The sequence below is a fragment of the Musa acuminata genome, chromosome BXJ2-5 (assembly GCF_036884655.1).
Source record: "Musa acuminata AAA Group cultivar baxijiao chromosome BXJ2-5, Cavendish_Baxijiao_AAA, whole genome shotgun sequence".
Taxonomy (NCBI): domain Eukaryota; kingdom Viridiplantae; phylum Streptophyta; class Magnoliopsida; order Zingiberales; family Musaceae; genus Musa; species Musa acuminata.
Window position 1 is genome coordinate 42,470,234 of NC_088342.1, and position 26,962 is coordinate 42,497,195.

Consider the following 26,962-nt stretch of genomic DNA (forward strand, 5'->3'; position numbering starts at 1 on the left):
ATGGGGTTATCAAAAGAGAAGCTATGAATAATAAACTTTCATATATATATATATATATATATATATATATATATATATATATATATATATAAATATATAAAATATTCTAAAGGATTTTAATATATTTTCTTTTTCTGCATCTCATCGGTTCGGCTTTGGATATGTTTAAAAGGAACCAGATATCTCCCAGTTCTTCTACAAAGCTTCCGGATCTAACTCTCCCTTCCTCCTTCCGCCAATAAGGCGAACTGGTTTCTGGGGTTTCCTTCTCTTCTCTTCTCCATCGGCCCTTTCCCTTTCGATCCGTTCTTTTGGTTTTGGACGTCTCTTAGGGCTTCTTTGTGCTCGATTTTCCCGCTGGATCTCGCCTACCGGGTGAGTGTTCCTTTCACTCGAATCCTCCTGCATTTTGATTGTATTGCGAATGCGGTCCCTTTTTTTTCGGATCCTGGCGGCGGATTTTGATCCACTGTGAGGGTTCTGTCGTTCTTTTCATAGTGTTCCTGGATCAGTTCATTGATTGCATGCCGGTGCGTTCTCTTGGAGGTTCTTTATACTCGCCGAATGGATCTTCGTGATGGTGGAGTTCATGGTTTTCTGTTCTATGTCTGGGACTCGTGGATCCGCGCCTTGCCGATGCCAATCCCTTTCTGGTCGTGGGGTTTTGGCCTGTTGTGTTTCTTTGGGATCTATTAGTTAGTGCTTTAAATGAGAATATTAGGATGATAACTAGGTTGTCATTAGTGGTCGGTTAGGTAATTTGGTTAGGATGATAACAGCCTAATTGGTTAGGCTGTCATTAGATTTTGTCCCGCTTATAAGCTGATGTTTTGTTGCAGTAGCTTATCTTTCTTACTTCTTCGTGTGTTCTCTTGCTGGATTTTTTTTTTTCTCGTTCCAGTATGGCATTTGATAAATTCTTTTTTGTTTATACTGAGAAATCTTTTGCTGGTGGATAATTAGATTTGTTCTGTTCTCGCAGATCATCTTTTCTTCAAGAAGGTATCTTCAAACCTGTCATTCCTCTTCGACAATTCAGTATCAGCCAGGAAGGAAAAATATCAGAGGCTTGTTGGAGTTGCAGATCACTGAATTCTGGAGACTCGCTGCGCTATTTGAAGCTTGCTGTCGGTTTTTGATATGTTTCACTATGTAGATTAAAAGGTGCCACCATAAGGTCCTCGGAGAAATTTAAAAAATCTAGCGTCCCTTACTGGAGCCCTATTTTCAAGATGATGAAGGGAAGAGATGGAGGCGAAAAGAAACACTTGTTCCTATCATTGTGTCTTGCAGTTCTGGTTCTAGTTGTTTTGGTTCTGTACTATGGATCTTTCTTTGGTCCTCAGGGTCAGGATGCTAATTCTGCTTTAGAGTTTGGTGGTAAAATTAAGAGATCAATTGGTTGGTCTAATGATGGTAATGAAGAGGTAGGCAAATCAGAAGAGCCCATTATCAGTCAGGAGGATGGAGATTACAATCTTACACCAAAAAGCTTTCCTGTAAGTGCATTTTGAGCTAGCCATCTGTCTTTCTAATCATCAACGAATCTACAAACTCTAGTTGATTTGTTCTGCTCTTCTAAAGGTCTGTGATGATCGACATTCGGAGCTCATTCCCTGCCTGGATCGAAATCTTATTTACCAAACAAAACTTAAGCTGGATTTGTCTTTGATGGAGCATTACGAGAGACATTGCCCACAACCTGAGAGGTGCTACAACTGCTTGATTCCCCCACCACCTGGCTACAAGGTTGGATATGGAATACCAACAACAAAGATGCCCTTGAACTTGTTCATTCTTTATCCTTTGCATAAGTGGACCATATTTTGTTCTCTTAGGCTTCGAATAAATGCTTTGTCATTATCGTTCTGTAGGTTCCAATAAAGTGGCCAAGGAGCCGAGATGAAGTTTGGCAAGTAAATATTCCCCACACACACCTTGCACATGAGAAGTCTGACCAGAACTGGATGGTTGTCAAGGGAGACAAGATTGTTTTTCCTGGAGGTGGCACTCATTTTCATTATGGAGCTGATAAATATATTTCACACCTTGCAAATGTAAGTCTTCTTTAAACTTGTGATTAATGACATGTAAAACAGAAATGCAGATTGAGTCATTTTAATTTATTAAATTGTTACAGATTTCAGAAATTTACATAATTTTCCAATTCAGGTGCCTTCTTTTTTTTTTTTTTTTTTCCTTTTTGATTGTTTTCAGGTTTTCTATTTTATTGAATTCCTTGATGCGTTTAGTAGTTCAGCTTTAAATTAAAAAAAATGTTCTTTTTTTGGACCACAGATGCTTAATTTCAAAAATAACATCTTAAACAATGAGGGAAATATCCGGACGGTTTTTGATGTTGGCTGTGGAGTTGCTAGCTTTGGAGGATATCTTTTGTCATCTGATATCATAGCAATGTCTCTAGCACCAAATGATGTTCATCAAAATCAGATCCAATTTGCACTTGAGAGGGGAATTCCTGCTTACCTAGGTGTATTGGGGACAAAGAGACTTCCTTATCCAAGCAGATCTTTTGAATTTGCACATTGTTCTCGGTGTCGAATTGATTGGCTTCAAAGAGATGGGATTCTTCTTCTTGAGTTAGACAGGTTGCTTAGGCCGGGAGGCTATTTTGCTTATTCATCTCCTGAAGCATATGCTCAAGATGAAGAGGACCTCAGGATATGGAAGGAGATGAGTGCACTGGTTGAGCAGATGTGTTGGAAGATTGCTGCCAAAAGGAACCAAACTGTTATATGGGTCAAACCTCTGACAAATGATTGTTATATGAAGAGAGAACCAGGAACTCGACCACCTCTATGCAGATCTGATGATGATCCTGATGCTGTTTGGGGTGTTCCAATGGAGGCTTGTATTACTCCTTACTCTGAACGTGAGTGATCATCTCGTGTGGTCTATTATTATTTTTCTATCCTCTAACATAATTTGAGTTCTTCTTGAGGCTTTCTTTGTTACTTTGTCTTATAGGATCTGTGCACCTTTTATTTTTATCGTGTTTTGGTTTTGGCCTTCAGTAGGGCTGTACTTGACTTTTGCACAACAAATTTTCTACAAAATAAAGCAGCACACTTTTACATTTATGAATAATCTAAGATATGTTGTGATTAGCCTATGCTGTCTGAGAATATATGACAGGTTTTACAATATGGTCAGATTTTGTTGATTCTGGAACCATGCACCAAGTGGTGACCAACAAATTGGTCTGCAACTGTTGGAAAATGTGATTAATGTAATTGAATATTTTGTTTCCTATTGTCTACTGGGCAGGCATTTTACGGTACACATCACATATATTATAAGGTGATTTAGCAAGTATTTGTTGTTTCCATGCTTGCGTTGTGTTCTTTTTGCTCCTCTTGAATGTGGCATTGGAAACCATGGTCGTTATAAGCTTTATCATAAATGTTGTACAATATTTAAACAGATGTTTACTACTTTAGTCTATTACAGAATCAACCTTATAATGGCCCCACATTATATTATATAAAAAAAAACTCATACTTGTTTGTAAAACCTTTGAATAGAAGAGTTTGTAAAATTTTTTGCTTCTTAATCCTAATTATGTATACAAAGTTGTATGCAAAATATTATCCACCATCTGATTTTTTTTGTTTGATAAAATGTATTGGTGATGCTAAAATGGTGTCACCAGATTGAACTTAGACAAGGTCACTTGGTGACAAAAATTACCTTATTCGGCATATTTGTTTTCTTTAGAAGGTTAAGGACTATTTGTTGTCCTCTTCAGCTCTTAATATCATTACCTTTCTGTTTTACCTGTGATGGACAGCAAAAATTTCAACAACAGCGGTAGGTAGCAAATACAATGGTTCAAGTGGATAGCCAACACAATAGTAGCAAAATATCTTTTGTTTCATGGTGTATCATCATGAGCATAGAGTGACAGTATGATGCTGGTTTGGATCATATCAAATTGATACTTCAAACTAAGCTCAAAAGGTTTATTACATTAATAAGTGTGTTAAAAACAACTTGATATCTCAAAATGTGAATTGGAAAAAATAAAACTGCACATACTTAGAACCTTTTTTGCTAGTGAGTAGCTTATCTTCTTTCCTGATTATAAGTTATTTCCCTACCAACCTCTTAAAGTTGTAGAATAGTTGCACTTCCCATTGGCATAAATTTCTATCTCGTCATTGTTATTCTGTTTCACACCATTTTGATCGAATAATTAACCTGTAAGGTGACTGGAAAAGATTCTGTACTTTTGTCTTGAATGTTGAAGAAATATATGTTTTATGAGTCTTGTTAACTCTTGGTATCCAAATGCTTGTTAGATAATGAATTTAAATATTAGTGCATAATCTTATTACTCCAAAATCTTTAGAGAAAATATATGGTGGCTTGTTAGTTTCATTGTTTCTGATAAAGAACTTAGCTATTCCTACATGGTCTTGTTACTTCAAAGTTTTTAACAATAAGTCTGGTTTTGATAAATTTTCCTTTTTGCAGAGATCCAAAGAGATGGAGGAAGTGGATTGGCTCCTTGGCCATCTCGTTTAATTACCCCACCTCCACGCCTTGCTGACCTTGGTATTTCGAAAGACATGTTTGAAAAGGACATGGTAAATAACATTGTGTATCATTTGTGACTTCCAATTATTAATGGTTGCAATTTGATATGCTTCTAGGTGCACCTACAATTATGAAAGTGGAACATACAAATGATCTTTGAAGCAGTAGAATTTGTTTTCTGATATACACATAATTCACAGGAAATTTGGCAACAGAGAGTTGAGAATTACTGGAGCCTCTTTAGTGCAAAGATACGGCCAAATACACTGAGAAACTTGATGGATATGAATGCTAACATGGGATCATTTGCTGCTGCACTCAAAGATGAGCCTGTTTGGGTTATGAATGTTGTACCAGAAGATGGGCCAAACACCCTCAAGATTATTTATGACAGAGGACTGATAGGCACTGTGCATGACTGGTAAGCTTCTGTTGCTGATATAAAGCAGTTGCTTTGGACTATGGATTTTATGACCATTTAGTAAAGACCTAGATTTAACTGGTTTTGTATTATTCCTACATCTATCTTTGCTAATAGTCGTTGGTGGTAAAGGTGCTTTGAAAAGTTTATCTGCTAGTTTATTACTAGGTTTCTGCTTTTAGCTACCTGATTTCATTTGAATCATGCTTGATAGCCTCAAAATGCAGATATCTTGCAGGAATGAATTTTGGAAACTGAGCCAAGTAATTTCACTAAGCATACATGCATGCCATTTTCATGTTAGAGTGCCTTCTTTGGAATTTCTGGTGTTCCAACTGAGAATAACTTTCAAGTGTTCTTTCTTGGTTTCTATGTAATAATGTATTCTTCAAGCAACTGAACTCTATCTACCACAGCCCATTCTGTATGCTTGTGTAATGTCAGAATGACCTATAGATTGATTGGTTTCTGAGTGTTTCTGAGGTACCATAGGGCAACTTCAAAGAATGAGCTAATTTTTGGAGTTAAAAAATGACTGCACTAGGAGCCTCGGTTAATCTTTATTGGCAACCTATTGCCTCTCTCTGCTTTGACTTTTCCTTCTGAAGCTGAAATGTGTAAAATTCTTTCACTATTTTGTTTTAATTATTTCAAAATGTTCCCCAGTATCTACTATTTTTCTTGTGTTTTCTATCCAGCACCCCCTCATTCGAAGCTAAAATTATTCTGAAGAACTTCCTGGAATTTGTTCTTATTTGATTTTGTTCACATCTTCTGTAACCCAATGTAATGATTGAACCGTTCCTTAGGTTGTCATTGCCTTAGTTCAAAGGTTGCTAATATATGTCATGCTGATTTTGCATGTATATTTGATGTTTTTATTGTTAAAATGAAATCCATTTTAATTGCTGAATATAGCAAGAAAAGAACTAGGTCCACATCATGGAATGTTCATATTTCATGGATTTGTCATTTCTCCTACTTCACTTCCTCTTTGCTGTTGTTTATGGTGGCTGGCCTTGTTACTTTGGGGAAGCCATTGTGCAACATTGTCTTTGTATTTGTCCAGAAGATCGATAGTACAGTCAATAACATGTGTGGATGTCCTGAACAAAGCAGTGAACTCAGTTGCATCTCTATGTGAAGAACTTGTTTTTTCTTTGATTTTTTTTTTTTACTGATCATCCTCAAATCTCAACAGGTGTGAGGCATTTTCAACATACCCTCGAACTTATGATCTCCTTCATGCTTGGACTGTTTTTTCTGACATCCAGAAGAAAGGGTGCAGCGCTGAAGACCTGCTTATTGAGATGGATCGAATCCTAAGGCCAAATGGTTTTGTAATTGTCCGGGACAGGAGGCCAGTCACAGAGTTCATCAAGAAGTATCTTACAGCAATGCACTGGGAATCAGTGGCTGTTGTGGATGCTGAATCCAATTCAGATTTGGAGGACAGAGAAGTCATTCTTTTGATACAGAAAAAGATGTGGCTGATAGATGGAAGCACCAAGGAGTCGGCATAAAACACTATAACTCTGTGGAATTTGGCCAAACATGATTCACATTGGAAGTTGAGACATTACAGCTTGTCATTGTTGTCGTGTGAGTCAACTTTTTTGTTTTTTTCGTGGATCAACAGCTAAAATTATTTTAGAGCGTTTGTTTTTTAACATTACAAAATGCTGAACAGCTTACTCCCAAGATTGTAAGTGTGGTTGTATAGCATACTGGAGATGCAATTGTAATCTTATGGTATGCCACCCCACTGTGCCCTACTTGAAACGCATTTATGGCTGTGTTGTCGGTGATGCAGCATAAATGTGACGCCAACTGCTAGCTGTTTCCAATGTCCCAAAGCCAACACCATTCCTGTCGTATCTTTTCCTTACAGGGTGGAACAGACCCGTCTCTTTAGCAAACAGAGCTCATTTTTCTCGACTACTTTATTGGCTGGCGCAATGAGAAAGGCATGCCACTTTACTCTGATACTAGATCTATTCTAGATAACAAAAGAATAATACAAATGAATAGGAAAAGAAAACTCTTAGACACACTCTAGATTCTTGGGATATATCATCACTTAATATAAAGTGCTCTATGGGGTGAAGTGTTAGGACCTGAGTTTTTTAATAATGTTTATTGAGTCTATTTAGTTCAGCTACAATCGAGTAGAGATTTATTTAATATTTATTTATTATTAAGAGTCCAAATTTTAATGGATTCTAGGTGGAACTCTATAAATAGTAATGTAACCCTTTCTTTAAATCAATCAATCAATGATCCCCTCGATCATTATCATTTCTTTCTCTTTTTTCTTTCACGATAAGATCTTAGGATCTTATCATTTGATATACGATAAGACTTTAGGATCTTATCATGAAAAACAGGTAAAACAGCTACCATTGCCAAAGAGATTGTCATCATCTCATGGGATGTTTGTTAGTGTTGAGATTAAAACTAGACAATACAAAGATGGAGGAGTGCATGCTAAGTATGCCCCGGGTATATGGGGGCACTCTCCATGATTTGAGACACCTCATTCAGGGAGTCCCTTTCAGCTAGAGTTGGGGACCTCCACCGGTCTAAAAAGTAAAGGCATTGTGAAGTCTGGCTGGCACATGGCATACTCTTCTATGAAGTATCATGTTATGCAGCAAAAGACGAATGAACGGAAGGAATCTCATATTTATAGCGCACCCTTTTTGTTTTAATTGCCAACTCCCACCATATAAAATTCTGATTAAGGTTGTGAGACTGGGATATGACGTTGCTGATGTTACTTACATGACATGACGTATCAAGAACAGATGCTGTTGTCATATTTCACAATGGATGGTCCAAAAAATTATAAAACAAAACATCAGCAACGTCCTATTTCACAATGCATGGTCCAACATCTCTGCATCTTCGTGATACGATTAAGGTTTTTTTTTCTTGGCAAAAGTATGTTATATAACAAGATTTGATCCTAAGACATCTGAAAGGTGTGATAAATTCTTTACTAATTAAGTTAGATAGTATCTTTTACTTTAAATTTAAATTTGTAAGATGAATGCATCACCATGGGATTAATATTTTAAATATAAAATTAATAAGATGAGATTGAATGGTCAACTAAGTTAGGTATATCACGATTAGACTATTAAATGAGTTTTTGAACCCTCAAATAAGTTAGTCAAATATACTGTAACCAAACAAATATTTTTAGTGTTGATAGTGAAAGTGTTCAACCCAATCAAGGTTTATCATGTGGTAACCCAGTGGACGTAAGGAGGCTGAGACCCTATCAACAAACATGCCATATGAATATCAATCAAATATAAAATATTAGAGGAATATTCAGCCCATATTATATTCTTTCCGATTCGGCCAAGACCATGTCAGGAACTCCACTTGCCTTCGGTATTTTTATAGGTCGACATTAGTTCAAATACTCGAACTTCTCTCAACCACACCGAAAGAATTTTACGAACACGGGTTTAAACCAAATTAGATTGATTCAGTTATTATCAATATTTCTAATGATATTTTAGTATTGAAAAAAGGATTCACATGTCGTAAGAGCATCATCTCATTCACTCGCTCAATTTGCCAACCTTCGACACTTTCACCTTGACATAGACCCCTCAATAGTATTAGTGGTTGTTGAATGATCCTAGTTTCTCTCTTTCGGTGGAAACTCCCACCCACATGGGAGTGATGCAGTTCCCAAGTCGCACCAAGTAAGTTCAAATACTACCTGAGAGTGATGCAGTTCGTCATCCCCCTCATCCCTCAACTAAGCCAATCAAGAGCACAACTCCTCAACAACCGACACCCATTCCAATGGAGATGTCTCAATCAACCATGACTCTTGTTGCCCTAGACTACCCATGGCCAATTGATCACCCCTCAAATGGAGCCCCACGATCTCCCATTGTTGATGTCAATGGGCTTCATCACATTCAGTAGGCAGCTCCCAAGTTGGAGGTGTAACACCCTACTCTTAGTTTCATCATACTATATTTTATTTTTTTTATCACTAGAAATGTAGTGGAAAGTAGAAAATCTTAAAAGTTAAAATATGTTTACTAAATAAAATTATAAAGCTTCCCCTTTACATAATATTTTTGACACCTGTGTATAATTATAACATCTAACTAAAGAAAAATATAAACAGAATGTCTAAAATTTTCATACACAAAATGCCCATAGGTCATCATCCATGTCTATAGTATGGGCTTGCACATGCTCACTTTTCTACCCAATCACTTGGATGAAATGCTACTATCCTTACCTTAAAAAATAGGATCCATAGTGAATAATCACTCAGTAAGTATAAATCTTTATAACTTTATTTACATGAACATACATCATATCATATATACAACATTTCAAAATCATGAACATAAGACATTTAACGATAAACATCTCATTTTATAACTTCTTTAGCAAAAGTAACCCACATAGTATATGCACAATAAGGACGTAAAATTCTACGTTGAAATAATTCGAGATGCTGATATGCATATATAAAAAATAACAAATTCATTGACTTCTGTACCTCATCATACCATATATTATAATATATATGTGCACTCCCACATTGCATATCATCATACATACATACACTCATATACTACACGTCATAATAGATATGTGCACTCCCACATTGTACGTGCACCTTACACCGCACATCATAATATATATGTATACTCTCATACCATATGTCATAGTATATACGTGTACTTTCATGTCACATGTCATAATATATATGTACACTCTCATATCACATGTCATAATACTTACATGCATTGCACATTGTAACGTATCTGTACATTCCTATGCTACATATCATAGAAAACACATGTACTTTCATATCGGACATGATCATATATGTATGCATATAAGATATTTTTATCGTAATTCATATATTTTTATACTTATAAAATATATACATTCATAAAATATTTTTAGCTCATGATAATCATATCTTCGAAACATACTTTTCAAAATATATTATGCATATGATAATTTATACAACTACTATTTTACAGTGAATTAAACTTATACTTATCTAATCTAACTCAGAAATTAAGTTGCTAGTAAAAGGCTACGTTTCTTAATGATCATGTGTGCTAGAGGGTGGTAAACCTTCTCCTTCCTTAAAACTAGGATTTCTTAACCTCCATAAAAAAAAAACTAAGAGAATGACTTAAAGTCTATTGTTCAATCCCATTAAGACTCCTCTTAAGTCTGCTTTTCTTTTCTTTTTTATTTTTTTCAATCTCTCTCTCTCTCTCTCTTTCTCTCTCTCTCTCGCTCCTCCATTTGCTCTTTTTTTTTTCTCTCATCTTCTTTTTCCTCTTCTTCTTCCTTCTCTTTCTTCCTCTTTTCTTTCCCTTTTTTTTTTCTTTATTCTCTACTTTTCTCTAGTCTCACAATCGAACCCTTTCTATCTTCTCTTCCTTTCCTCCCTCTCCTGTTTCCCTTCTCTTTTCTCTTTCCTCCTCCTATTTTCTTCCGTTCTCTCCCGTAGCTACAACCTTCTCTTCCTTTCCTCTCTCTTCTTTCTCCGTTCTCTTCGTCTCTTTCCTTCTTCTCTATTCTTCCCTTCTTTCCCACAACCGTAGCCACCTCCTTTTTTTTTCTCCTCTCTTTTCTCCCTTCTCTTCCTCTCTATTCTTCCCTTCTCCCCCATAGCTGCAACCTTTTCTTCTCTTCTCCTCCTCCCCTTTCTTCCTCTCTTTCTGTCTTCTCTATTCTTCCCTTCTCCGTCACAGTCGTAGGCTTCTCGTCTCTTCTCCTCCTCCCGTTTCTCACTTCTCTTCCTCTCTTTCCTTCTTATCTGTTCTTCCCTTCTCACCCACTGCTGTAGCCTTCTCTTCTCTTCTTCCCCTTTGTCCCTTCTCTTCCTTTCTTTCCTTCTTCTCTATTATTCCCTTCTCTCCCACAACCATAGCCTTCTCTTCTCTTCCTCCCCTTTCTCCTTTCCATTCCTCTCTTTCCTTCTTCTCTATTCTTCCCGTCTCCCCCATAGCCGTAGCCTTCTCTTCTCTTCTCCTTCTCTCCTTTCTGCCTTCTCTTCCACCGATGCATCCTCTGTTTTCCTCGTGAGAGAGGCAGAGGCTGTTAACGTATGTGTGGGAGGCGGTGGGAAGAAACCCGACCCTATTTTTTACCTTCTATAATTTAATCCTTATAATATCTATATTTATAAATAAGTCCTAAAAAATTTGAAAACATTACATTCTTCCCTCTAGGTGAAAAGTTGACTCCTAGAAACTTCATATATCTAATAAGCAAAGTAATCAAAATTGATATATCTTTATAATATCAATCATGACATCACATATGACTTAACATTTTAAAACTTATATAAAAGTTTAAGACATTATCCATCTCAATAATTATTCCTTGAACAAAAATATTTTTACTCTACACTAAATATGTAAATAACTTAATCTTATATTCAAGGCTGCTAACATACTTTACCTTCTTACACTATACATAGCATAAATATTAATACTTATATATGCTCAGCAAATATTTCTTAGAACACTAAGAATGATATTTTTAAAAAATATATAATTCAATCTTAAAAGTTAAAAATATAAATATATCACTTATCATATTTATGAAGCATAGATATCACAAATCATCAAGTGAGAGTAACATATATGTATTATTTGTACCTCCATTAACATGCTAGTTATAATTTAATGTATGTGAGACTTGAGCACTACAAGATGCCTTATCGATGGATTCCATTAACTACACTCTTCTGGCATAGATATAGTAAATGGATCGACACCTAACAAACATCAAGAGTTTCACCTTGTGAAGGGGATTTATCTGACTTCGTCTTATCAAATCCTTGTTTGTATAGAAGATTTGAAAGAAGTTGATCCCCACAAGTTTTTGGTTATTGACATTAAAAGATGTTCAATGGAGGCTTGAATCCTATAAAAAATATAGTAATTTTTCATGCTTAAATGGTGCTATACGATATACCAAATGCCCTAATATATCATGCCTTCCCTATGATAATATGGGGCACGACCTAGGAGTTGTATTCCTACCTCAAACCTCTCTCAACTTTTATGGTCTCTAACAGAGAAGTAGTCGACTACCATGCTTGAGATTCTCTAATGCGCTAACCAATACATTACAATTGATACAATGGTCTTAGAAAAGCACACAAAGTCACTCGAATTGATAAATCAATAGTATTTATTAATTTTAAATTAATTTTTATGTGATAGTATTTTTAATTAATTTTTAAACTCGATCAATAAATCAACATATTTCGTAAACTCAATTGATACGTTAAAATTGTAAGTAAAAAGAATAAAACTAAGTCACAAATAAAGGGTAAGTAAAGAAAGACAAACCAATTTATCGTGGTTCAATCTTCCTAACTTATGTCCACTTCCGATTTTTCTTTTCTTAAGGCGATTGGCTTTTACTACTAATTTTATTTCTAATGAGTGAAGATTAACTACTCTTGTTATAATTATCTTATTTTTCAAGCTTAATATATAACATTTATACTCTCCTATTATAAAAATATCTCACTTTCTTTAACTTAGAATTTTAACTAAACTCGGAGGAGACTCGAACTATGCATAAAATGAGAGCTTATAACACTTCAATAACTCAAGAATGGATGCTCCATCAACTAAGATTTAGTATGGTATTTATATGCTCTAAATTATTTCAAAAATAGAGTCAAAAATTAAAATCTTCAAAATTTTAAGTACGAGTGGTATTAGCACTAACACTATGTGGTATTACTATCGTAACTTTTGACACCTGTCACAATTCTAAACTCTAGTAGTACCATTGTCATAATTTTTAAATTTTGGATGATACTATCTATTGAAAAATCTAATCAAAGCATCACATGTACAATGGAAGAATTGAAAACAAAATGCATATATTTTCTAAAAAAAATATATTTCGTCAAAATTTGAAATCAAATAATAATAGATTAAATTTATGATGTATACATTTCGATGTCATTCAAAAAGCTTTTATATGATCTACAAGCGTACTGTTGTTGGATTTGAAAGCTATATCGATACCGATCTACAAGGAGAATTAAACTTGACTTATTCTTTCTTCCTATCCTTTAGAGAACCACTATAAACAATGAATTAGAGACAAAAAGGAGACGAGAGAAGATCTATAATATCTTATTGATTGGTTCATGTGAGTAAGAGGAAATGAGAGAAGATTGTAACCTCATATATTTTTGTTGAGTCCCTAGGAGATCATATCTATTTATAGACGAGAGCATAAGATATAGGATAAAAAATTTAAAAAGTTCATCTCATCAAGATTATCTCTTAAAAAATTTATTATAATTAATTTTTATTAAGAGATAATTATAATCAAAATTTAATTATATTTATAATATATCTTAGTTAATTATATGAAACCATATAATAAAAAAATTGATGAGCTCGAAAGTAATCACGTAAACTCCATCATCCCATGTCATGTGCCGTAAGAATCACTCGGAGTGGCTCGATTGACAAGCACCAACATTTTGAAGAGTTACTTTTCGATGGGCATCATCACTTTGTTAGGACCCACTCTCCTGTAAAGCATCACCCTTTTAAATCTGAACGAAAGAGTAGAGGATATATGACGTAACTCTTTCCTTTTTATAAAATACCACCTTCATACAATAACAAACGACCATTACAATTTGATGATAACACCAAATATACTGAGACATTTTTATATTTCTCAGACTCTCTCTGAGCTCAAGAAGCCCTTAATCTCCTCTGATAACACTAAAAAACATTTGACTCCTTCTTTATTTTTTTAAAATATTCACATTTTAAATATTTTTCAATCGATATCTATATTTTTTCTTTTTTAAACCACATCTTTAATTTTAAAAATCTAAATTATCTCTCAAAAAGCTTTTTACCTTTTATAATATTTTAATTTATTATAAAATATTATATTTTATCTTTTATAAAAATTTATTTAAAAAAGATTATAATAATTCATGAGTAATGATAATCGAATAGACATAATATGATGTTTGTTATAATGTCTTTATATAACATTTATGATATTTTTAGTATATTAATATAATATTATAAATATTATTAAAAATACCGTAAATGAATTAATTGAAAATATTATAACAGTTAAAAACTAATAATAAAAAAATATTTTAAATATTATTAAATTAAATATATTATTTACAAAAAAAAAAGAGATATCTTTTGAAAAAAAATCTAAAATATGAGTACTTTTTAATGTGCAACCGGTGGGAGGAGTCATTCCTCCTCGGTAAATACGTGATGTTGTATGCTTTTACGTGCTTATGACATCGATGGACTCGGGGAAAGAAGCCCAATGGGCTCCATCCGTCTCTCGACACTAAAAAGCCCGATGGGTACCATCAAACTCGCAGTGCGTGGGTCGTGCACGTCATGTCATCATCACAATACACCGCAACGGCTCTCTCTTTGCCATTAACGTTGAAACGTCATCAGATTAGCTCTCAGGTTTCTCGACGAAGTAACACTTCAAAGTGCATGGATATATTTATTATATTCCTCGACTGGATACATACATGAAGTCGTCCCCGAAGGGAACGGGCAAGTGTGACTTGATACATTGACTTTGGGCTTAGCTGGCAGACCTGGGTCGGACGCATCGTGATTTATAGGTAGAAGCAAAAAGGGGACGCTGTTATTATATGAGAGACAACTGGGTGGGTGGGGAGATGGGGGCCCTTGCCAACTTCATCACATACCTGCCTCCCTCCCTCTCCTCTCACCCCTATCCCCCCTTCTCTCTCTCTCTCTATCTCTGTGCTTGTCTGCGAGCGAGCCAGCAGGGGTCCGGAACGTCTAGGGTTCTCCACAGGGGTTTAAGCTAGCAAGGAAGGGAGGGAGCTGCGTCGATGCAGAACCTCCCCGTTCCGTACAACCCACTTGATCTGAGGCTGTAGATCTGCATCGTCTTCATCCGCCCTTCCTCCCAGATGAACCGAGGTATTCTTGATTCGCGATCCGTGCTCTCACTCTTCGTTGTTTGGTATACTGGATGACTCGCCATCTTTCTTTTCTTCGGGACGCTGCTCATCGTCATGGATTGTGGCGATCTTTCTTATTGTCGAATTTGCTTGTGAAAATTCCTTTCTTTTATTTCCACTGGGGCCGAACATGTTCTCAGATCCGTCTCTGTGGAACGCTTCTTCGATGTTTTGGTATCAAATGTGCTCGTGAAAGTTCTGTCGTGTTGTTTCAACTCCATCCAAACATGCAATTTCTATGTTGTTGAGATATTACTAGTCTTGAATATAGAATGCCATCAATATAGCTGCCGCTCTTCTCGCCTTCTTCCTTCGTGTGGCTGGATACTTCTTGAGAATGTGCAATAGATTTGCTGGTTGATGATGGATTAGATCTGAGTAGTGGCTGCTGTTTTTCTTGTTTGGTACCATCTCAAGAGGACGCTTTCATTGGAATTATTTAGATACTGTAAAAGGTTAATTTTTTCCAAGACTAGTACAAGGGAGAACAGAAAAAGTGAATCATACTCTCAAGCATGCTATTTTCACCTTTTCGTTTTTTTTTTCTGAACCTTTTTTTATTGTATGGGTTTAACGGATGCTTCAAGTTGCATTAGCTGCAACGAGTGAGTAAGATCTTTCCACCTACTTACGTCTTTTACCTAATTTCGCCTTGGGAGAAATTACAAATAGCATTGCCCTTAAGGCTTATAATTTCAAGTACACAATTGGTCATAAATTCTGTCCCTTTTTTTTGGAAAAGCATTTCAAAACACTCTAAGCACATGCATCCCGGCACAGTGACTCTGATCAGAGTTCTAACTTCTAAGCAGTTGTTTCTACTGTGCTTGAGTTAGAGAATGTTGCTACTAGTTGTCACTTACTTTTTTTTTTCGATCCCTGACTTGCACTGTACTCATAATATGTCCTGTTTCCAATAAAACAGGAGCAATGGATGGAGAGATTATCGGGGGACTCATAAACAGTATTTCTCGATTTATTCATCTGGTGGCTTGCCAGACGATAAAAAGTGCTGCTATAAAGGACTTCAGAAAAATAGTTGGCATATTGAAGCTCTTGAAGCCTGTTCTGGATGAAGCACTTGATTCGGAATTGCCTTTGGATGGGCATCTTGTAAAAGAATTTGAAGAGTTAGATGTGGCTGTAAATGATGCTAGAGAGCTACTGGAGAAGGCTCCCCAGAGAATGAGCAAGATATACAGTGTGGGTTCCAATTCATATCCTATGTTTTTTTCTGAGCATCATAAGCTTTATCTTATATTGTGTATGTTTCTCCGTTATGTTCCACATGCCCCTTTTTTATTGGTAATGGTGCTATTGACTTTGTTTGTTCTGTGTGTTCACTCAAATGCAATCTGCAGGTCTCATTTTATTTTAGTTCTATTTTATCTACAGCTTAATTCATTCTAGAAGTATTACTGACAATTCCTTGCTAGGTTAGTGGACCTCCAATGTTATTCAGGTCGACATCTTCACTGAAACATTTATTTCGTAGGACTATGGACCAGTGTAAGTGACACTAATTATTTCATATAATATGTGAGTTTTCCTGGTAATGGTACTTCTGATACTAATGCTTTCTAATACTACATAAATTATACAACAATGTCATAACATTATATACAAAATGCCTCTAATTTGATTTCTTCTAAATTGTTTGCATGATGTGAGAATTCATGGCACACCTAATAGTCTGGTCTAACATAGCAGTTCACTGGAAGTTGTTCAAGTCCCTGCTATTTCTGCTATATAATTTGATTTGTTTACTTGTGCACAACACACTGGTTCCTGAATCAGAACTTACATATGCAAGTCCTTTCTATAGTCTATTACCCAAAAGTCATTGTACAACAACGTCCTTTTGCATTGTTGATATAGTGCTGATGTGCAGGTTTTACAAAGTGAGCCCATGTTGTTGAGGGTCCAGAAGTCAGCATCAGAGATATGTCATTTCTTGAGTGCATTACAATCATCTCCATTCTCCGCTAGCATCCAGGTATTCAAACTAATTGACAGTTCAATTATTTAGTATGGAGGCATCTTTTGTGAATCATTTGCTCCTTGTTTTTGTGATTCTGCTCTGTAAGCACTCCAGTCTTTGAAAAGCTAATGTCAATAGATGATCTTCCAGCACTGCATGCAGGAGGTTCAATATATGGATCAGGACCCAATATCAGAACTCATTGATCATGCTCTTAAAGACTTAAAGGAAAATACCATACCTAGCCTTGATGATGTAATAAAGATTATGGATACTCTTAGTTTGGCATCAAATCAGGAACTTCTGATGGAAAGTATTGCTCTCGAGAAGGAAAAAGCAAAGGCTGAACTTAAATCAAAAACAGAAATTATTGATCATATAAATTGGATCACTGTTCTAGTGTCACACATCTGCTATTGTATGGAGAAACTTGAACAGTTTGGGTTTGTCAATGGGGTTCCTGTTCCCTTACATTTCCGCTGCCCTCTATCTTTGCAACTTATGCTAGATCCAGTCATTTTGGCCTCAGGTCAAACATATGAAAGATCTTTTATACAGAAATGGCTGGATAATGGCCTCAGATTTTGTCCAAAGACACGTCAAACTCTCGTCCACACAAATCTAATTCCCAATTACACGGTCAAGGCACTTATTGCAAACTGGTGTGAGAAAAACAACATAAAGTTAGATGTTTCTGCACAGCCTGAGAATATCTCTTATCCTTGTTCATCAATTGCAGCTTTTGAAGATATCCAGCATGAAGATGACCATAGACATTCCACCTCCAGATCCTCTCTTGAAAGCTATGATAAAACTGAACTGCATAAAGTTAAGATATCATCAGGGTGTGGTCAACAAGATTGTTCCAATTATAGCCATCACCAAACAATGGCAGATAAGGTTAATTTGCAAGGTGATGCTTTGGTTGAGAAAAATAGTTGCCATAGTCACAGTGAATCAATTTCAAGTGTCATTTCTAGCATTGAGGTCATGAGTAAGTTTGATGAAAAAGTTAGTTTGCCGGGAGACATCACATATCCATCATGTTTACCCTTGAATAAAGAACTCAGTTCTTCCTCATGGCTTTGCTCGAACCAGCATTTTGGTTCTAAAAACAGGCATGGAATTGATGACAAAGGTCAACCTTTGCTCCAAAGCTCAAGGTCGGATGATCTTACGACCGCTCCCCATGTTCAAAATCTAATTGATGATCTAAAGAGTGAAGCACCTGAATTGCAAACAGCTGCTGCATCCAAGTTGAGACTTCTTGCAAAGAACAATATGGAAAATCGTGTCCTTATTGGGAAGTGTGGGGCCATCCCTTCACTAGTCTCCTTGTTGTACTCGAATGTAAAGAAGGTTCAGGAAAATGCTGTAACTGCCCTGTTGAACTTGTCCATTAATGACGATAACAAAGTTCTTATAGCAGAAGCAGGAGCTGTTGAACCACTTATACATGTTCTGGAATGTGGTACCACAGAGGCCAAAGAGAACTCAGCAGCAGCATTCTTCAGCCTCTCTGTCATGGATGAATATAAGGCAAAAATTGGACGTTCTGGTGCTGTTAAAGCATTAGTTTATCTTTTGGAAACTGGTAGCGTTAGAGGAAAGAAAGATGCTGCTACTGCATTGTTTAATCTTTCAATATTTCATGAGAACAAGGCAAGGATAGTCCAAGCTGGAGCAGTAAAATACCTCATCAAGCTGATGGAGTTAAGCACAGGAATGGTTGACAAATCTGTGGCTCTTTTAGCTAATCTATCAACGATACCTGAAGGACGAATAGCTATCGCCCAGGAAGGTGGCATACCACTACTTGTTGAGGTTGTTGAGACAGGCTCTCAACGGGGAAAGGAAAATGCAGCATCAACTTTGTTCCAACTCTGTCTAAGCAGCCAGAAATTTTGCAGTCTAGTATTGCAAGAAGGAGCTGTGCCACCTCTTATTGCACTTTCCCAGTTTGGAACGCCCAGGGGAAAAGAAAAGGTATGGAATCTTAATGGCTCATTTCTGTCTCTGATGGTACAGGGATCACTGGCATGTTAACTAGCAGTGATGGATTATTTAACACAGCAAACAAATCATTTGATGCAATCACTGCAATTTCATATTTATGTTAGCATTGTTATGCAATTGAATTATTGAAGTTTGGTATACTATAAATAAAGTTTGACTGAGGCACTATACGCATTTCAGGCACAACAGATCCTAAGCCACTTCCGCAGTCAGCGTGAGGGGGCGGCACGAAAGAAGAAATCGTGATATCTTCTGCTGATCATATGATTCTGTTGGATCCTCTAAGAATAAGCACAGCAGTCATAAAAGTTTGCATTATTATGAGGTAATCCGTTTTGATTCATAAAGCTGCGTGTATCTGTTTTCCAGACATGATGACACCTCAATCCGAGCATGGGGGAGGCTTAAATGATGTCGAACTTGTGGAGGTAAAGGTTGATTTTGATGTGCTCTTCTTCTCTTTTGTTTGGATTGTAAATATAGATATTGTAAATGCGATGCACAAATTGGATTTAGTTGTTATTACCACCGGGTGCAGTATCAGGTTTTTTTTGTTCTCTTCATGTTCCTCTTGCTACATGTAATGGTCTTGTAATCTAACTCTTTGGCATAAGCTGTTACCAATTTTCCTTAGGCAGTCTATTTCTTAAACCTGGAGAGGCTATACATGCTGGGATTGGCTCAAGAGAAAAGAGTTGCTGCAAACATTATTGTACGAGCTAAAAGTAGGACCTGAATTTTTCAAGTCGAAGAAAAATGTATACAAAATCTAATGAACAACTAAAAATAGATCCGACTACTGAAACTTACAATGGTTTAATCCTGCCGTAGTTGCATATGAGTGCAGCATATAATATCAGAGATAATTAGCGATATGAATGGCTATGTAAGCTTGAGTCAATTGCATGCATGATCTCTTTCTTGCAACTTATTCCCTTTACCATATTACCCCCTAAGTCCTTTTTATATTTATCATTTTAGCCCGACCTCTAGTTTTTTACTAGAACGGATGCAATGTTGCGTGTTGACTCTGTCGCTGCGCGTTGATGGCATGCAATGTTGACTCAGCAGAGAGTGTCCCGCACGTGACTTAACGTACCTCACGACGCTCCGTGTTATACTCTCATCTTGTCGTTTGGCACCCTATGATTAGTCGGAAAAGCTGTAAAAGTCGATTTTACCTTGCATTCATATGCTCAACATTATCGACTTGTTCCTCAAACTTCCAAGTCTTTGATCTTCTAATAAGTTTTGGTATTTCCGATGATTTATTTACAGTTCTTGATGTTGGCGTCCAAACGCCTTCACTGACCCTCCACGATCATGCACACAGGCGAGCCAAAAACTAATTATATTTTAGAATAATTTTCTAAATAATACATGAATGAAAGGTTCATAATATCTCTTAATAGCAAATCACACATTGGGACTTTTTTTTGAATCATTTATAAGAATTCTATTTACATTTTTATTTGGAGTGCTCATCAAATTTGACATTTTATATTTGTACGAAAAAATATCATTAACGTCTTAGTTATTCTGATGTGGTTCATAGCTATGTGCATATGATTATCCAAAGCATCTCCGATATGACTCTGAGATGGATCCAAGATGGTTTCGAGATTGAGATGTCGAGCTTCTAAGGTGAAAGTATTATGCTCTTGATGTAGAAGTATTATGCTCTCGATGTGCCACCTGCATGAAGACTAGGGTAGGGAAAGATTTCCTGACTTGGCCCATCCGATGTTCAAATTAGTAATTCGAGATCCCTAAATATGGGCTTGAGTAGTTCACGAAAAGAGAGAATCTTTCCTCATTTCCCTATTTAGGATGTGTTTTTCTATCTTAAAGAAGGGGAAAAAAATTTATGATATTCTTCTTTGTCATAAAGGAAGAGAATGGAGTTTAGCTCGTAAAGGGAGATAAGAAAGTTTGTGATTATCTTCCTTGCCATAATGAATGAGAAGAAAGCTTGTGTTCGTTGGAAAACCTTGGGCAATATCACATATGCAACGGAAGAACATAAAACAAAAGATTTTTCATAAAAAAAGGTTATTATCGTGCGCGCGAAGATTGATGCGCGAAAAACTATAAAACAAAAAAAAACAAGTGTTACATAGGAAAATCGTATATTCCTAAAACCTTCCAGATATAGAGGAGAGGATTAAGGAGGTAAACTGTCCTCCTCTCTAGTAGTGATTCATATGGTTGATGTGGCGAAGATGCTCCTCAAATTGCTACATGATCTTTCTCTACATGTGCACCACGTGATTAAGACGGGGTTAACCCTTCTTGTTATCCACATGCCCCAAACTGCTAATCACGTGAATGATGACACATATGATATGACACAGACTCTTTTTGCTTATTATTATTATGATATTTTCTCACTTTATATTACTTGTTGCATATATATATATATATATATATATATATATATATATATATATATATATATATATATATATATATATATATATATATATATATATATATATATATATATATATATATATTATGATGTTCATGAATCTGTGCAATGAGAATTGGATCGTGATGAGATCGATTCACTTTTAAATATTAACCATAAATAATCTCAATTATATGTTACTCGAGAAATATATCGAGATAATTAGACAGACTGGTGTATTGTATACTTGTCAATATGATAGAGGTAGTTGGTCTTATAGCTGCTTGTGTGAGGACACTAAGGATACAATGCAGGTGCTCATTGGAGAATAAGTTTAGTAATTGATTTACTCATGAAATAATGGATGGTTAATGATACCTCATTATTAGACAATAATTTCGTCGTCTAAGTGGTGTATCTGGTCCTTAGACTTGAGATACCAAGGATGTCATGTATGAGTACTCCACTCTTTGATACCAAATTTATAGGTCTGGAATTTTCAAATATAGTGTAGCCGGTTATCGAGAGTGCCAACTAATCTTACAAGGGCTATTGAGTATCGATAGAGGATCATCCGCTCTTAGTGTCATGAGAGGAATATCACGTATATTCTTGCTTAAACAAATCTCTGGCCAAGGTCATTCAAATCGAGAGAGAAAGAGTTATTCGGGAGAATCTGATTAGAGCGAGACTCGAATAGAAACCGTATAGGCCTGACAACACCATACTCGGTATATAGTCTCTGGGGTATTAGATGGACGAGAAACTATAGGTACACGGTAACTGAGGACAGATAGGTCCAAAGGATTGGATTCCCCAATATTGTTTGGGGACTACGACGTAGTAGCCTAGTACATCCGTAGTCGATGAGTCAAGTGAATTATTATGAAAATAATAATTCATAGAGTCAGAAGAAGTTCTAACTTGTATGACTCACGACCAGCTCGATATTGGGCCTTTCGAGAACCAAGACTAATCCCTCTAAGGTATCTATCCCATTGGAGAAACTTTTCTCTTCGCATCCTTCCATTTGAAAGTTTCGGAGACCACCTTCCCCTGGACTACTCTGTCTTGCTGAACAAACTGTGCATTATTCTGCCTCCCACAAACGCACTTACTAAATTATGACTCCACGTCAATACAGCCCCTGTTGCACCCCTCAGCCCTTGCATGTCTATCCGAAAATGTCAACCTTCCCGAAACCTCCTATGGTCCCATAGAATCTACAAAAGAGAAAACGAGTTAGAGAAAGCATCACACTCGGGATCCATAAGCAATCATTTAAGCAAATACTTCATAACCAATGCAAATTACAAATAGACTTCATAAGCTTTGAATGGTCGAACAACAAATGGTCCAAAATGGTCAACTACAGACCGAAATCTCTCATAAGTGTCCACATGACACGACCTTTATTTACAAGTCTAAAATGACCACCAGACCTAACTAAAATAGGCTTATTAAGCCTTCAACCATTTCTCTATATGTTATGCAAAGCATGAACAAACCAAAAGACACGGATATACATAAGCAGTACATAGAACACCTCGTTTACAATATTGTCCATGATAGTGCGATGATTTGAGGAACGTCTTCGCCACATCTATCATGTGGATCACCATTAGAGAGAAGGACAATTGACATCTTTCATCCTCTCATACATATCGATCTCCCTATGTAACATATCTTTCATATATATATTATTTTCTGTTATGCATTTTTCATGCGCTAATCTTCGCACGACGACAAAAACCTTTTTTCTGTAGGAAATCTAGGATTTTTATTTTTTATTCTTCTGCTATGCATGTGATGTTGCCTAATATTTTTCAAAATATTAGATATTGATAGTATATCTCATATCTATAATTTGTTGTAGGTTCTGACAAGACCTAGGAGATTGGTGAGAGGGGAGGTGAACCTTAAGATGGAAAGTTGCATGCTACTGTTGCCATTGGAAGGTCACGCTATTGTTGCTTGGTGGAGCTTTTTTAGCAATATATGATTGCTATTTTATTCCTTTAATTATTAGAAATATTATTTCTATTTTTATTTGATAAATAATGGATATAGAGTAATTTTTAAGAACATGATCGTTCATTGATCCTAGATGATAAGATCATCGGTAGAGAAATATTAAGTAATGATTTATTCATATTGGATAATGCTCAATATGTCATAAATATAAATGTGTCTAAAAGGAAGCGAGAGATAAGATGAATAATGTATACCTATAGCATTGTAGGCTATATCATATCCACGAAGGATGAATCCAGAGATTACTAAAAGATAGATATTTAGATCCAATTGATTATGAATTATATGCAACATACGAGTCTTGCTTTCGAGGGAAACTGATCAACTCTCCATTTAGTAGAACTGAAGAAAGAACTAGTGAGTTACTATAACTCATATATATTGATGTATGTGGTCCTATGTTAACCCAAGCCATAGATGATTATTTCTACTTCATTACATTCACTGATGACTACTCAAGGTACAGACATATGTACTTGATGAAGTATAAGTTCGATGCCTTTGAGAAATTTAGGAAATATAAAAATGATGTAGAAAATCAGGTTGGAAAGAGTATCAAGACTCTTCGATCAAATTAGGAGATAAGTACTTGAATACAAAGTTCACCTAGTTTTTCAAAGACCATGGGATCTTGTTCTAATGGACCCTTCCTTATACACCTCAGCTCAATGGTGTATTAGAAAGAAGGAATCGTACGCTGTTAGACATGGTGTGGTCCATGATAAGTTTCGTCGAACTACCCATCTCATTCTCGGAATATGCCTTAGAGTCCGCAACTTATTTTCTAAACAGAGTTCTAACCAAGTTGGTAGTATCTACACCATATGAGATGTGAAAAGGAAAAAAGCTCGATCTTAAGGTTGTTAAGATTTGGGACTACCATACCCATGTTAAGAGACACAACCTCGACAAGTTGGAATCCAAGATGGAACGATGCAAGTTCATGTGATACCTCAAGGAAACTTATGAGTATTATTTCTATCATCTCGAGGACCAAAATGTCTTTATAGCCAAGAGGACATTGTTCCTTGAAAAGGAACATATTTTTTATGGAGACAATAAGAACGTAATTGAGTTGAGTGAGGTAGGAAAACTTAATTACAATTCTGTAACCTGAGTCTATTTAAATGTCTAGCACACAAGTTTCAATTTTATATAAGTTTGACTGAATATCTGGGAGATATGTAAGACATACGAGAAGAAAAATATTTAAACACACCCAAGAACATGAAATATGCAAAAGAAGTATATTTGTATTACGTCCAATAACCTAACGGGGAAAAGGAAAGCAGAACAGAGTAACCATCATCTATGGATTCCTACAGCATATAATATTAAGGTATAGCAAACAAAGTTCCAAGCCAGGTGCTTGTAAAAGGAATAATGGGCTCAATTATAGCAAAACAGGCATTTTGTTCTTTCCTCTTCTTCAAGAAAGCAAGGAGATGAGTAAAAGTTCTATTTGGATAAACATTGTTGGTATACTAAATCTACCTACCAAAAATTAAATATTTAAAACATCAATTGATAAAATTTTGAATATATCAGTTAACGTATTTGGTATCAATCCACAGGTTGAATTCCGTCGTCGTCCGTACATAATAATCAAGGAAACCGAAATTAAACCAGTTCAATTGTATCTTAACACCCGTTGCTAGCATTTTTGGATTGTGAGCAAAGGACGTACGTATGCCTCTGTCAAGTAGAACTCAATGGTGTTGAAGTGAGTAATGACACGTAATCACTGACCGCATAGACGAAGTCAAGGGAACATGTAAACGTTTTACTTCCCCATCCCAAAGTCGGGTTCTGATTTCGTTTCCCCGCTCGCCTTCGGCTCCGCTCCCACTCTCTCTCTCTCTCCCTCTCCTCGCCGGATCGTTGCTTCTCTCTGGTCCATCGCTTCCACCCACCCACGCACCCAAACCCTAATTAGTCCCTCGATCCACCATCGCTACCGCATAGCTCGTTCCGGAGTAGTTCTTTCCCACCTTCACGGTCTGCTCTAACCCTAATTCGAATTCATCGCAGCAGCAGCACCAGCTGTCGCCGCAGCGGAGGACGCGTCGTCGGCTATCTAGCACGCCTCTCACCATGCCGTCCATACTCTCCCCGGGTAAGATCCACCGGTTGGAGCTCGAGAACTTTAAGTCCTACAAAGGGTTCCAGACCATCGGTCCCTTCTACGACTTCACAGCCATCATCGGCCCCAATGGCGCTGGAAAGTCCAACCTCATGGACGCCATCAGCTTCGTGCTTGGCGTCCGCTCCGCCCACCTCCGGGGAGCCCAGCTCAAGGATCTCATCTATGCATTCGATGACCGCGAGAAGGAGAACAAGGGGAGGAAGGCCTTCGTCCGGCTCGTCTACCTTATGGCCAATGGTATCGAGCTCCAGTTCACCCGGACTATTACTGGTGCTGGCGGCAGTGAGTATCGGATTGATGGCCGGGTCGTAGGCTGGGATGAGTACAATGGCAAACTGAAATCGCTTGGCATCCTTGTAAAGGCAAGGAATTTCCTCGTCTTTCAGGTAACCCAGCTGACAGAAGAAGTTTTACGCTGTTTGATGTGGTTCTCATTTCTCGTAGTCTTAATTTTGCTAAATCGTGTTTGAGCCTCAAATTGTATTGTTCAGTGATACAGATATGTTCTTTGCGTACTTTTCTCATTTTGAACAGAATTTACTTCAGGATTCAGAAGTACAGAGGAAGAGTAGCTGCGTAAGCCATGTCCCATTTTTCAGCATTTTTCAGCTGTAATAGACCTTTTTCCTGATCTCTATTCAACAACGATATAGCCTCAACAAAGGAGTCATAAAATATCTGGTTTAGCCTAAACGAAAAGCTAATGTGGGAAGTTACTAGCAATTATTAGGCCTTGAAAATTGGTTTGCATATGCTACATTTTATGGAGTATAGTTGAATTTAAGAAAAATCAAGATGTATGGTGAATTTCTTTGGCTGGTTAGCGAATCCCTGTCCCCTTTCTTTTTTGTGTCTTTTTCTCATTTTTTTTCCTTTTCTTCTTTTTGTTTGTTGACTGTATGATGAATTGACCTGCAACATTTTATCCTTTTTCCCCCTCTAATCCAAACCTGTTGTACACTTATTGACATGAACTGTCTAGATGTGTTATCACAGAACAATGTTTTATGATCCTTGCAGATTGATAGAATAGCAAATAGATCCACCAATGCTGAACAGGAAATTAGCTGGTGGGTCCCTTATATTTTTGTTTTCCCATTGGACAGGATTACAAAAGCTAAAACATGAAGGTGTCAAGAGATTTGTACCTGTTGTGGGGGGAAGGTTTCTAAGTGTTTGCTGGCAAATTGAGTGACTCAAATTTGCAAATGGAAATATGAACTTGCCAAGAGATGAATACCAAACTTGTTAATCGGTTTTAAGTAAAAGACTTAATAAACACACGAATGATATCCTGAGGATCTGGTTGAATAAGAAGCGATTTAAAGTTTGATATTCTGAAGGTGGAG

General features: G+C 36.5%; 3 protein-coding genes across 4 annotated transcripts in view; all 3 read left to right on the forward strand.

The window, feature by feature from the left end:
• Positions 1 to 187: 187 nt before the first annotated feature.
• LOC103985599 (probable methyltransferase PMT3) lies at positions 188 to 6,741 on the forward strand. Its single transcript, XM_009403346.3, has 8 exons — positions 188 to 375; positions 983 to 1,499; positions 1,585 to 1,749; positions 1,875 to 2,057; positions 2,299 to 2,893; positions 4,498 to 4,610; positions 4,761 to 4,981; positions 6,183 to 6,741. The coding sequence occupies exons 2-8, from the start codon at positions 1,233 to 1,235 to the stop codon at positions 6,502 to 6,504; spliced, it is 1,866 nt and encodes a 621-aa protein (XP_009401621.2). The 5' UTR covers positions 188 to 375; positions 983 to 1,232; the 3' UTR covers positions 6,505 to 6,741.
• Positions 6,742 to 14,707: 7,966 nt separating this feature from the next.
• LOC103985597 (U-box domain-containing protein 3) lies at positions 14,708 to 19,660 on the forward strand. 2 transcript variants are annotated; one of them, XM_009403345.3, is made up of 5 exons: positions 14,708 to 14,985; positions 15,952 to 16,229; positions 16,918 to 17,022; positions 17,158 to 18,993; positions 19,204 to 19,660. In XM_009403345.3, exons 1-5 carry the CDS (start codon positions 14,976 to 14,978, stop codon positions 19,267 to 19,269), a joined length of 2,295 nt encoding a protein of 764 aa, XP_009401620.2. In that variant the 5' UTR covers positions 14,708 to 14,975; the 3' UTR covers positions 19,270 to 19,660. The 2 variants fall into 2 exon arrangements, with proteins under 2 accessions (XP_009401620.2, XP_018682195.2); XM_018826650.2 differs by lacking the exon at positions 14,708 to 14,985 and adding an exon at positions 16,468 to 16,535 and having other exon boundaries at positions 16,145 to 16,229.
• Positions 19,661 to 25,270: 5,610 nt separating this feature from the next.
• LOC135612849 (structural maintenance of chromosomes protein 1-like) overlaps positions 25,271 to 26,962 on the forward strand; it is a 35,945-nt gene continuing 34,253 nt past the window's right edge. Inside the window, exon 1 of the mRNA XM_065109591.1 lies at positions 25,271 to 25,999. Coding sequence (XP_064965663.1) covers positions 25,562 to 25,999 — 438 coding nt within the window. The 5' untranslated portion in view covers positions 25,271 to 25,561. The remainder of the gene's footprint in view (positions 26,000 to 26,962) is intronic.

Bases quoted from the DNA above. Each gene is read 5' to 3' on its own strand.
- LOC103985599 (XM_009403346.3), top strand. From the start codon at position 1,233: ATGATGAAGGGAAGAGATGGAGGCGAAAAGAAACACTTGTTCCTATCA. The intron at 1,750-1,874 runs GTTGGATATGGA...ATCGTTCTGTAG, and splicing joins CCCCACCACCTGGCTACAAG to GTTCCAATAAAGTGGCCAAG. The intron at 4,611-4,760 runs GTAAATAACATT...CATAATTCACAG, and splicing joins ACATGTTTGAAAAGGACATG to GAAATTTGGCAACAGAGAGT.
- LOC103985597 (XM_009403345.3), top strand. The intron at 17,023-17,157 runs GTATTCAAACTA...ATGATCTTCCAG, and splicing joins CATTCTCCGCTAGCATCCAG to CACTGCATGCAGGAGGTTCA. The intron at 18,994-19,203 runs GTATGGAATCTT...TACGCATTTCAG, and splicing joins CGCCCAGGGGAAAAGAAAAG to GCACAACAGATCCTAAGCCA.